The sequence below is a fragment of the Peromyscus eremicus genome, chromosome 15 (assembly GCF_949786415.1).
Source record: "Peromyscus eremicus chromosome 15, PerEre_H2_v1, whole genome shotgun sequence".
Classification (NCBI taxonomy): domain Eukaryota; kingdom Metazoa; phylum Chordata; class Mammalia; order Rodentia; family Cricetidae; genus Peromyscus; species Peromyscus eremicus.
Window position 1 is genome coordinate 17977894 of NC_081431.1, and position 12578 is coordinate 17990471.

At 46.8% G+C, this 12578-nt stretch overlaps 1 protein-coding gene across 3 annotated transcripts; it reads right to left on the bottom strand.

Moving 5' to 3' along the window:
• Positions 1–1117: 1117 nt before the first annotated feature.
• Zbtb18 (zinc finger and BTB domain containing 18) lies at positions 1118–9375 on the bottom strand. Of its 3 annotated transcripts, XM_059280377.1 has the most exons (3): positions 7083–8945; positions 4120–4807; positions 3890–4007 (listed from the first exon to the last, which is right to left on the bottom strand). In XM_059280377.1, the coding sequence occupies exons 1-3, from the start codon at positions 7093–7095 to the stop codon at positions 3998–4000; spliced, it is 711 nt and encodes a 236-aa protein (XP_059136360.1). In that variant the 5' UTR covers positions 7096–8945; the 3' UTR covers positions 3890–3997. The 3 variants fall into 3 exon arrangements, with proteins under 3 accessions (XP_059136359.1, XP_059136358.1, XP_059136360.1); XM_059280376.1 differs by lacking the exon at positions 7083–8945 and adding an exon at positions 9308–9375 and having other exon boundaries at positions 1118–4807; XM_059280375.1 differs by having other exon boundaries at positions 1118–4807; positions 7083–8942.
• Between the last annotated feature and the right edge of the window lie 3203 nt (positions 9376–12578).

A 12578-nucleotide genomic window follows, 5' to 3' on the forward strand; every position in this document is an offset into this window, starting at 1 on the left:
ATCTCTCCTTCTCACTTGCTAACTGCTCAGGGAATTGTGGAGGCCAAATGAAAATGTTCCCTTCAAGTGAAATGTTGTTTAAAACCAATCGTGAGTTGTTAAATTATTTTTTTCAGTTAAAAATTGAATATCACTCCAAACTGCAAATTATTGCTTGTATTTTATGATAAAATCATTATGGATTTCTAGCCAAAGCCATCAAAGACCTTCTAAAGGGTGTGTTTCACACTATAGATCCCCCATAAAATATTAACCTTACCATGGGCTTTTTGGTGTAATATCTTAAGACAGTAGTTGTGTAAAACTATTACTTCCATATTTTTCTTAAGATTGGGAGTTATGGACAGCTCAAGATTTAGTATTTATACCACCTCAGGACCTGGGCCCCACTGTAATCTACGGCCAGTGTGACAATTCCCCCAAGTCCCACATACACGTGTTCTGTCAATTCTGCGGGCCAACCAGCCCTTACCAGACACATACCCAACACGACAGGGAGGAAATTGGGGCAGGGCAATGACTAAGAGGAGGAATAGTTCTTTCTAATGATGCATTGCTTAAGTATGTTTTAAAATTAGAACTTAAACACTAAGATCTTTTGAGTTCTGGTAAGAAAAACGGACATACACAGCTAATCTTAACAACCGAATGCCTGCTAATTCGATTGCCTAGACTTCCACTCATTAGCCAAGCAGTGTTCCAAATTAAGACATCCGGTCTCCTTCAATTTTCCACTTAAGCCAGAACATGGGAAAATGGATTTGACCAATCAACTTAGGATAAAACCATGCATGGAAAGTGACTTGCATTGTATATGGGTTAATAGCTGTGTGTCTTATGAAAAACCTACCTTGCCACTTGAAGTTCTTTGTATTCACAATTATCTAGGGAATTACCTCAACAGTCTTGATCTACACTGTAGAAATGGGTCATATTTTTAAATGTGCATTCAGTGTCTTCTTAAATGATGAGAACATGAACATTTCCATTTGGCTGACCCTAAAGCATTCTAATAACTTCATAACCTGAACAAAACTGATATTAAAATGAAGATGCCACGCACTATACAAACTTCAAAATCTGTTATGCAATCATAATACAAAAACCACACAGGGAATTCTCAGTTCATATAATTTATTGCAGTTAGCACACAGTTTAAAAATTCACCAACACACCAATAGTACAAAACTAAACAGCATTATAAGTTATTCCCCCTCAGGAAATAAAACATACTATGATTGTCAAAGCTAGATGTCAGTCTAAGATTTAGAACAAAGGAAGAATGTGAAACTAAGAAAAAGAAAAAGCAATCACTCACAATGACCACAAAAAAAAAAATCCAAAAAAAGTCCGTTCTCTCACAGACATTGATTGTCTTCTCTAAATTAATAAAGATTATTTTAACATAAACTGTATTAAAAAAACAACAACAAGAACAAAAAAAACCTAGAAACTCTTCAAGTAACTAAAGATAATGCTCCAAGGCCATTTTCACAGCTTTTTTTGTTTGTTTGTTTGCTTTAAATGCCATTACAGCCAAATTAACATACATTTGACCAAATATTTCCAAAACAGTCCAGCAACACACAATGGAGTTTTCCATTCAGTATCTTAAGCACAAAAATAGGCTATGTTTACAGTAGTTAAGGCGATCAAATTTTAAACAAAAGCAATTAAAAAAGAAAAAGGGAAAAACAACAAACATTTTCCATGCTACTCCCATAGACCTTATTTGTAAGTGCAAGACAGGAAAACAAACACTGTGCAAAATGCTTCTCCCTTGCGTGCTGGTCATTAAAACCACACGTTGGGCTGCAGCCTGTGCTGCCGATACACATAGTCTACTAACCCCCTTCCCCATGTCAATCAAGGCAGTTCAGTCCTTTCAGCCTGGGGCTTTTTCAGTCCATAGAATCTTTTCATGAGTTAGGGGGTACGGGGAAGGAAAGGAAATAGGGAGAAAAAGAAAAGGGAAGCAAAAAAGGAGAGAGAGAGAGAGAATGACCTATGACCTATTGTCAATTTGTGCAGTAGTTATTCTAAAAACGCTCAGCTGGGTACATGTGTACACCTAAACTCTGAGCTGGCATGGGTTCTGTGCAATTACAAGTGTGTTATAAATGCACACTGCACATGCAAATCTTTAAGCCGTTTGTAAACATTTATATGTTCCTTGTAATGTAGCGAAGTTATCAATTTGCAGCTTAAGTTTTTATTCAGCTTAACAGTTTCAACTTAAAGACAGTGGGAAAAGTCAATTTAAATTATATAAAATAAAAATAAAAACAGTGCATTTACGTTCTTCGTAACACCAGTTTTTTTTTTCCCAAATGGTGCTATTTTTCTAAGGAAATTAAATAATTTTAAACTCACTCGTTAAAGTTATACAATGCAAACAAAGACAAAAAATATATTGAAACTCATGCATTTCTGTAGCGTTAATATTTACTTTTCAAGACTCAACTAAGAGCATCAACACAACCTGTCAAGTTCTTTGACCCCCCCCAGCCCGTGTAATCAATTACAGTATACAAGAACAGTAATTCACATTTTAAACACACAGTTCAACACTGCTGAAGCTGCAATATCCTTTTTCATCTCCAGCAAACCTTCCCAGAGACAGTCCCAGTGACCCAGTGTACTGTCAGAATTTCTCTCACTGGGAACTGTCAGAAAACCAGAAGTTGCCACAGAAAGTTTTAAGTCAACTGCTTGTTTAAAAATAGATAATCCAGCATTTCAGAAATTTTCCATTTGGGTCTAAAAGCATTCAGGTTTCCAACAGCCAGAAAATATTCATGCAATTTGAGACATATAAAGAGGCTAATAAAACTGGAGGGAATTTCTACTTTGAAAACCAAACAAAACAAAACAATGTGGGGCACAGGAAAAGCGCTCAAGACAATGCAGTGTTTACAAAATTAAGCCATATGAAAGCATTTTGTGACAGAACCATTTGTTGAGAAGGATTTATTGGCTAACTTGGCCTACCCCTCAAAGGAAAGACACCTCTCTACTTCTGACTTGCTCTAAAGTTTCTTTTATCAGAATGCTAAATTAGTGAGATTCTCATGCTATTATTCTAAAGTGCAAAAACAAGTTAAGATCCCAACTTTTCAGTTCCAGGAAACAAGACTGCTTTTAGACCGTACCACAACTATATAGAGATCTATGTATATATATGTATATATATATATATATATTATTTATATATATATATAAAATTATTTCCAAAGTTCTTGAGAGCTATCTTCTAAGGTCCAGTCTCTGACAGTGGGCAAGCTCAGTGCTTCGCTTTTGACCGACAAGGAGTTCACCAACTCACAGTGGAACTTGCGGATGTGTCTGTACAGGTCTCCCGACTGCGTGAACCTGCGCTCACACCACTTGCAGGCGTGGGGCTTCTCTCGAGTGTGCACCACGGCGTGGCGGCTCAGGTTGTGCGAGTACTGGAAACTCTTGCCGCACTGGGTGCACGTGTAGGGCTTCTCCCCAGAGTGAGTCCTCTCGTGGCGCTTGAGGGTGTACATGCAGGAGAAAGTCTTCCCACACAGGGAGCACGTGGGCACATTGACATCGGCGGCAGGCTTGCTGCGGATGCCATCCTGCTCGCGGAAGTGCGTGCTCAGGTGGATCTGCAGGATGTGGGGGCTGGGGAAGACTTTGTTGCACAAGGGGCACATGAAGATCTGGCCTGCGGGGCTCAGGATATTGGAGACATAGGGAAGCAGACTGCTCTCCATGCCCCCTTCCACCTGGACCCGCTCGCTCTCTGGGGTCATCATCTCATCGTCGCTGGCTTTGTCCTCCCGATCCAGCTCCCTCAAGACCGAGTCCTCCCTCAGAGGAGCCAGGTGGGCCGGCTCATACTGTACCCTGTTGTTAGTGCTCACACTCTCTTTCACAGTGCTATGTTCCATGTCATAGTCATTAGTGCCAACATCACTCTCATCACAGGACGCCTCTTTCTCCACCTTCACCTGCACCAGGTTGCTTCTCAGCACGTCCTGTGAAGAGAAATAAGAGCTGTTCAGATTTTCAACTCCTGAAAGGCTGGACTTGACAGACAGGTCCAGCACACAGTCAACATCTGCCGAATCCCTCACGGAGGTGACAGACCTCTGGGACAAAGACTCTGTTGAGCTGCAGGGGCTGGCTACTGTTTTTCCAGCTGCTGTGGCGTGTGGCTCGGCCTCTCCGCCAGCCTGGGGGATGCCTGCTGAGTCTGAGGGCAATCGCATCCACATGTTCCCAGGCTCAGCTGCCAAGTCCCTTTTGCTGGGCAGAATGTTCAATTTCTCATCTTCGCCTTCATCTTCATCACTGGGCAGGTCACCTGCCATGTGGCTGCTGCCGTCTGAGAGGCTCTCGACTTTGTCCGAACAACTTGAAGCGTCTTCTTCTTTTTTGGTGCTGTCTGCTTCTGTGGTGGCTTTCTCTTTCAGCTTCTTTTTGCAGACTTTGACAATGTCATACATGTGGAGATAACTGGCAGCTGCTAGCACGTCCTCAATGGGCAAGTCTTTGAACTGGAGTTTCCCTTCATACATGAATTCAAGCAGGAGAGCGAAAGCGGGGGCTGTCACAATGTCGCTGTTCAGATGAACAATGTCTCTTTTGTCCAGCTGGTCCTTGTAAAAGAGGTGGAAATACATGCTGCATGAAGCCAGCACAGCTCGGTGCGCCCGGAACTGGGCATCTCCCACCAGAACAGTGCAGTCACAAAGAAAGCCCTGGTGTCTCTGCTCGCTCAGACACTGCAGCAAATGTCTGCTGTGGTCTGGAAACTCCATGCTGTCTTCATAACCTGGGGAAAGAGGAGGTTCTCATTAGAGCCTGGTTAGGAGTTTAGCCTCTAGTCCCCACTCTAAAACAAATCCGCCTTAGTGGAGAGTTCCATGTCTATGAATTTTAAATCAGGCTCACACCCCACAGGACTCCCAAGTCACACATGCGACCTAAATGCACTTGCCAAGGACTCCCTCACCCTTCTCCGAACTCCTGGTCAAGTTTAAAGACTTCCTTTAGCTATAGCCTATTACTGAGGACAAGAATCCAGACCTCTTCCAGAAGAAATTTAACCAACTACTCAGCAGATGCCGTTCCACAAAACCTACAAGACAGCTTTAACTTCAAGAACTCACAATAACAAAGCAAAGTTCCACACAAATTCTGGAGGAGTCACGAAAACTTGCCCAACCATTCTTTTGACTTCATCACTTTTCATACCTGACTACTGAGAGAGCAAACTGAACACAGACACATTTGGCTGAACTGAGGAGAAAAAAATGAAATTGCATAATTAGTCCAGAAATCAGCAAACAACTTACTTTTAAAGTCAGAGTGTTACAACAACAAAAGCCCTGTGTGTAAGAACAGATGTTGGTGCCGTAAGATTTGCAGGTAGTGCACACGCAGGAGATCAGACAGAACAGCACCGACAGATGGAAAAGATCATCTTTACTATGAACAAATCCAAACATTTTTAAAATGAATGGGGGGGGGCTGTTTCTTTGTAGAACAATATTATTAGCACCCAGAGACTCTGGCTGTTAACTCTGAATATTCTCATCTAAACTCTGATCTGCTACAGGGCAAAACAAACTCCATATTAAAATGAATCAAACTTTTACCACTATAAAATAAGGTGCAAAAACTTTAGAGGTTCAATATTTAGTATTTTTAAAAAGCCTTTCTAGAAAAACAAAACACTTTTTTCTCCTGGCTCTGCCTTCCCTCACCAACAGAAAATACTTTGTTTCAATAATAACTTGATAGATCTTGTTTTCCCAGCAGTTCTGTTCTTTCAATTATGCATCTTTGCCTTGTTTTCAGGCAAGGGAGGAGGTGAGGGAGGGAAGGCAAAGAACGGGTCAAAATTCAACTGCAGTGGCTAAAGATAAAGAGAGCCCACTTCCCCATCTTGGGAGCAGAAGCAGGGCTCCCAGCCATCCACCCCAGCAAGTGCATCTGAGGATGGTGGCTATGGAGTTACTATTCAGACCCAGCTTCCCTCCTCGTCCACACGCTGCTGAGACAGTCAAACTTTCATCCTAAACTCAGATACCTCCTGAAAGACACGACCAATAGAATAAACCAAGATTTACAATACAATCACTTTAAGTGCCCCACAGCTAACATCAATCCTAATCCTGGAGAGGGCTAAAAATAAAGATTGGAGGGCAGCTCACAAGGTAGCCGTGATCAAATTAGGAGGCTGAGAGGACAGAGAGGGCCGAAGAAGGAAGCTTATAAACATCTGATCCAGCTGACTGTGGCCATATGGCAGCTGCTGCCCAGATAAAGAGATTAAGAATAGAGGGTGCGATTACAGCTGTCTGGCCAATTCAGGCAGCTCGAATCTACAAGTTCTAAATTAGTCGCTAACACTGAAACTCCTGCAAATAATTATTGTTATGCTGAAATAAAAGATCTCTTAAATATATATTTGAAAGAGAAATGGGGAAACTGGTCGAACTATTCTCCTAGGGACAAAAGTTGTCTGTCTTTCTTTTTTTTTTCCCCCTTCTTAAAAAAAAAAAAACAAAAAAACAAAAACCCAACAACAAAAACCCTCCGGTTTCAAAAGCACTACAGCTGTATGCTGCTTTCAGCAATGCTTGCCGAATGTTTTGAGGAATAAAGTTTCACAGTGGAATTAATTACACAACAACCTAGCTTCTTAACCAGAATAATCTCCTCATATAAGTTTGAAAGCTGGATTCCAGACAGTTTACTGTTTCTGCCCCCCTCAAGCAAAAGGAATCTAAACAGCACCGAACAACAAAAGGCATCTTAATCCAAAGTGATCTCAAAAAGCCATATTCCAAAGCCTTTCTTACCATCTGAAAACTTGAAATATTTCTGTGTATTAAAGTTATTTACTTCCTCAAAGAAAAGAAATAAAAATTTAAACCAAGCAAGCCCAAGACTTTCAACTCCAGTAAGACCATCACTTCATGCTCAATTTCACATATTATTCATAAAGTGGATTAGAAAAGTAATGTGATTTTTTAAAAAAAAAAAATTAAATAAAACACCCAAACAGAAAGATGCTCCATCTAATCTCTTGCTACTCCTACCTTTAGGACACATAAACTTGATTAAGTCCTTCCCTCGGAGTCTTGCTGGCTCCAGGTCTGTTACATCGGTGGAAAAAAAGCAGACTAAGAGAGACAGATGCAGAGTGGAGATGATGTTGGAGAGGAATGAGATACCTTCTTCCCCACCACAGACCCGCACACACTAACTCCCTGTCTGTGTGTTAGAATAAAAGGCTGAGGGATGGCAGGCTGTCAGCTGCTCTGACATCATGTTCAGATGGAAATGCTACCTCCAGCTGCGCTCCTTTAATGCCATATGCTACTCCTCTACACTCCTGCCACCAGCTTTTTCTTAGGAGAACTTTTCTCTTCTGTTAGTATAAACAAAATACTTCAAAGTCTTCCTTTTCCCCCCCAAACTTTCTAACAGAAGAAATTGAAAAACTTAGCATATGGAGTCCTACTGTATTTATGGAATCGCAACACTTCTGCCTCAAGTTGGTGGACTGGCTTACATATGACAGCACACTCGAGCTCAGTGCTATTCAGGAAACCCACATTCACTTTTATTCAACTCCAACGTCTAGTTTCAAAGGCAGCTTAGGGGTATTTTTAAACCAACCCATTTGACATCTCCAGTCCCATTTCAACATTATTACAGCATGTTTTTCCCCCTGCAGAGATAATGGTAGACATCTCCAAAATGTTGGCAGACTTATTAAAAACTATTACTTCAGCGTGGCTCACCTTATTATTTCACTCTTACTTAGCAACTTATCTGCAACTACCTCCCAGGAAAATAATTCACACTGCCACCGTGAATGCAAATTTCCATTCTCAGCATCAACAAACTGAAACTGCACTTTCTGAAATCCTGGAAAGTATTTCAGCTCAATAAGGCAAATTAATAAACCAACACAACCCGCTACAGTCACTTAGAGTGACCACATCTCATCTTTCTGCTCAGAAAAGGCGTCACTTTGTTTTTGCCCTTGGTCTCTGTCACTTTGGGGAAGGGGTTGTAATCACCAGGAGAGGTGGGAAGCCAAGTGTAGACTTTGGGAACTTTCTTGGCTAGAGTTTGTGGGTCTTTTCTAATGGCTGATGAAATGTTAATGTAACCGGGGCTGGGCCGCCCGGTTCCCTGCAAGGTGCTGCGACATCTACGAACGTCAGGACACATCTCCACAGACTTGGGAGGGTGAAGAGTACAGAAAAAGAAATCGGGGCCGGAGGCGCAAGCGTCCCAACCCGGGCGACAACCACTTAGGCTCGCCTTAGAAAACCGAGGCAGGGAGCTAGAGAACAAAACCCCAACTCTGTCCTGCTCTCGCTCACGACTCACAAACCTAACTTTCTCTAACTTCGCCGTGAATGACATAATTCTGAACTCGTTCTGGAGGCACACTGTGCAGATCCATTACTTCCCTGCCACACACACACCCTCTTCTCCGCAGATGCCCTCGCCCCATTCCAATATATCCGACATTAATCACCCCGTTTACCCAGTGGGGTGGTGGTGGGGGTGAGTGACAGTTTAATGAGCCCCGAGCACCGCAGTGGCCCGGAGACATCCACTCCACAGACCAACCCGTCCAAGTCTCGCTACCGCGGACCCACGGAGGTTCCGGGAGGTTTGGGGTTTTGTTTCTCAGAGGTGGGGGCAGGGTGCCCCCGGGTGTGTGTGAGGTTTGAGATTGGGGGGGGGGGATGCAAATCTTCGCGCAGTTCGCCGTGCATAAAGCACTCAGGGAAAGAGGAAGGGTGAAACCACCGGGAAGGAGGTGCAGGGCAGAGCGCCGGTGCAGCAGGAAAACACCTTCCACAACGGCCGAGAAAACAGACCCGGGTCGCGGCAACAACAAAAGAAAAGTCGCAAGAAGCGGCGCGGCGACCGCTCCCCCGCTGCCGCCGCGCGCCAGCCCCCGGGGCCTCCCGGCAACCGCAACCCGGGCGCCGCGCCCTCCCCCTCCCCCGGCCCTGCAGCTGCACCGGCCCCGGAGCCGCGGCCGTCCCGGGCGCTGCAGCTGCGGCGGCCCGGACCCCTCCCCCGCCCGCCCGCCCGCCCGCCCGCCCTCCGCACCGGGAGGCGCCGCCGCAGCTGCACCGAGTCCGCCCCGCGCCGCAGCTGCACCGGCCGGGGAGCGCGGCCAGGCGAGGCGAGGCGAGCCCGCACCGCCCGCCCTCCGCCGCACTAACTAACTCCGCCCGGCGGGAGCCCCACGGCCGGCCGGCAGCGGGGCAGGGCGGGCGCGGGGACTCACACGGAGCGGCCCGAGTCGCCGCGTCCCCGCCGCGTCCTCCTCCTCCTCCTCCTCCTCCTCCTCCTCCTCCTCTGCCGCCGCCGCTGGACTTGTGGGCGTCCTCCGCCGGCCCCCGCCCGCCCGCCGGCCCCGGCCCGGGCCCCGCGCGCCCCCGCCGCCCCCCGCCCGCGCTGGCAGCCTGAGGCGCGCGGCCGAGCCACAGGGCCCCACTCTTTCAACGGCTCCCCATGGCAGCAGCCCAGCGGCGGCCGCAGCCTGCCAGACGCACGGGCGGGAGCGGGCGGGCGGGCGGGCGAGCGCGGCGCCGGGCCGGGGGGCGGGGCGGGCGGGGCGCGGGCGGGGGGCGGACGACGCACACGCACGCACGCGGCGGCGCGGCCCAGATGTGGCCCCGCCCGGCCGGGCCGCCCCGCGCCGGCCGCTCTGCGATTGAGCGAAAGCGGCGGGCCCCGGTCCCTGGCCCGCCCCCGGCCGCAGCGTTGCCCAATAGGAGAGCGGTGTTTCGAAGGGGGCGGAGGGGCGGCGGGACTGACGGGGCAGCTCGACCAATGGCAGTGGCGGACAGGAGCTGCCGCCTGCGCGCGCCAATCGCAGGCGGCGACTGTTGGGTAGGCGTGGTCTCTTCGGAGAGGGGCGGAGTCCGCGGGCCGCCGCCGCGGCGGCGGCGGCGGCGGCGGTGGCAGCAGCGGCGCCCCTCTGGGTGACTTGGCCGTGAGAAAGTGAAAGGAGCCCGCAGGCGGCGGCGACAGCTGCGCGGGGAGGGGCCTGTTTCCAGGCTGGAGACGAGCGCGTTCTGGGGGTGTGGAGTGAGTGAGTCCGCGTGCACCGCGACGGCCATAAGTATACTTTTACACGGGGCAGGTGTCCCGGGGAGGCCGAGCGCGCGGGGCCGCAGCTGGCCAGGGCCGGCCTGGGGCGGCTGGGTCTAGCCCTCCTGCGGTGCACGCTTGGGCCGCGTCCGCGGGGACGCGCCGCCTCCGGCCTGCCGTGTCTGCCGCCAGGTGCACCGGGGCCCGCCGGCTCGGAGCGGCTGCGAGGGGCGCCTTTTCCCAGCGTCCTCCGTGCAAGTTTGCAGCTGCGTTTCTCTCCACGATCCCCGCGTCCCGTCTGTACTCACGGTGATAAGCAAAGACACTGCCCCGAGACCAGTCTTAGAGTTTTCCAGGGAGACTGGTACTTGGAGACGCTTTAGCTTGTTCCTTAATTGTTACTGAACGAGCCACGGCTTTACTTTACGGAGGGGAGAGGCGTTATTTTGTGTGGCGCTTCCCTCCCTTCAGATAAACTTCCTCCGTCGGTACCTGTTCTTTGTAGCTAACCTGTGTCGATCGCTGCCACAGCAAGGAGGAAGTGGAGAAAGGTTCTGCTCTCAAGACAGTGGAAGGCAAGAAAAAAAAATTGAGTAATAAATGGGGGAGAGATGATTCAAGACAATAAAACAGAAAACTGCCTAGCGAGGCAGTCAACACACTGTCTACACGGAGTGTGTTTACTCTTTGCGAAGTGATCCCAAACTGGCAAGCCCTGTTGCTAACCAACTTGCCAGGAGACCTTGCAGCTGAGCAAAATCTGCTTTCTCGTTCTTCCAGGTCAACTGGGTAAAGAAGTTGAAAGTAATTGTGTGGGCAAATCAGACATATTGAATTGCTAATGAAGAAACTCAGAGTACACAAAGTCTCTAGAACTTTGATATTCTGTTAGAAACGGCAATGGCTTCTACTCTTTCCTCAACCCTCTTAGGTTCTCATGATGGGTTTCAGGGGGGTCACAACGGTTCAGATCTGACTCAGACTTCTTCCTCCATGCTTCCCAGAAGAAAAGAGACCCAATCTCAGTCTGTTTCAAGTTAGATGAGTCTACAAGTGTTTTTGGTTTGGTTTTTTTTTCAGACCGTGTCTCTATACTGTCCTGGAACGCACTGTGTAAACCAGGCAAGCCTCGAACTAAAGAGATTTGCCTGCCTCTGCCTCCCAGACGCTGGGATTAAAGGCATGCACCACTACACCCTGCTACAGGTGTTCTTGATGAATGAAACACACCTAAAAAGCATAAAAAGGAATATATATGTTTCATGGGGAATTCATGAGGATAAAAGAAAAAAGACGTTTGTATTCATAAAGTAATTTCTCACCAATTAAATGTTAACAAGTGAATATGTAAAGTAACTGATAATGCTAGGATATCAAACCATAAATTTATAAGAAAACTGGGACATTCGGATTATCCACCAAAGCTTACACGCGGTTTTATGGTCCCCAGAGGGAAACCACAGCGCTGACAACAGGTTTATAGAATGGACCTGGAAGTGGAGCTAAGGGTCCCAGAGTTGGTCCGCAGACACTGGTGGGTCGAAAGTCACAAATATCGCTTGCTTTATTTGGGGGCTGTTTTCCTCCTAAGCCATAATTAGTATCCATTTTGAGAACTGAAAAAATATGTCCAGGAAATACAGACTAAATGGATATTTTAGGAAGCCAGTCTGTCACCCCTTATTGCTGTGACAGTCTTATCCAAGGTCCTTGGTATAATTGTATTTTCTCTCTCCCCCCACCCCCCAGCTTCATTTAAACTATCTTAAAAACTTAATGCATGAATGGTATGTTCAGTTTTGGTTGAAAAAAATCATCAACATACAAACGAAGTATGATTGGCGCCATAGGTGCCTATACAGAAGGGCTACTGTTGGTATTCTCCATCCATTGGATCCATGGCAGGTAAAAAGTCAAGAGTCCCAAATAACTCCTCTTAAGTATGCCTCATTCCTATACAGTAGTCTAAACAAATTAACCATGAAACAGAGAGACTCGACAGTTCATTGTTTTAAAGCTAATAGACTGCCCCCAGCGCCCACCACACCTCACACAGTGAAAACAAATAGGCAAAAAGTACCAACACTAATCTACCGGAGAAAACCTGCAGTTGCTTTCTCTCTGGAGGAGTGGCTTTGCCGCACAATTATGATTCACTCAAGCTTTTCTGGGAGTTCTGAAATTTAAAAATATGATCGATTTCTTGCTAGGGGACAAGTTTTATGTTTTTATGACGTACGTGTCAAACAATAACAATCTAACAGAATAAACGTTGACGGATCAAATAAAATCTGATTTGATGAGCAGCTCCATAAAATGAATGTCTGGTTTTTTGACATGAATCACAAGTTAGAGCGTTGAAAAGCCATCATTGATTTTATTGCCGGTGACATAATCATGTTGAAAGGTATGAAAGTACATTTTAAATATTGCGTTTATGAACATCAATTTCGTGTATAGGT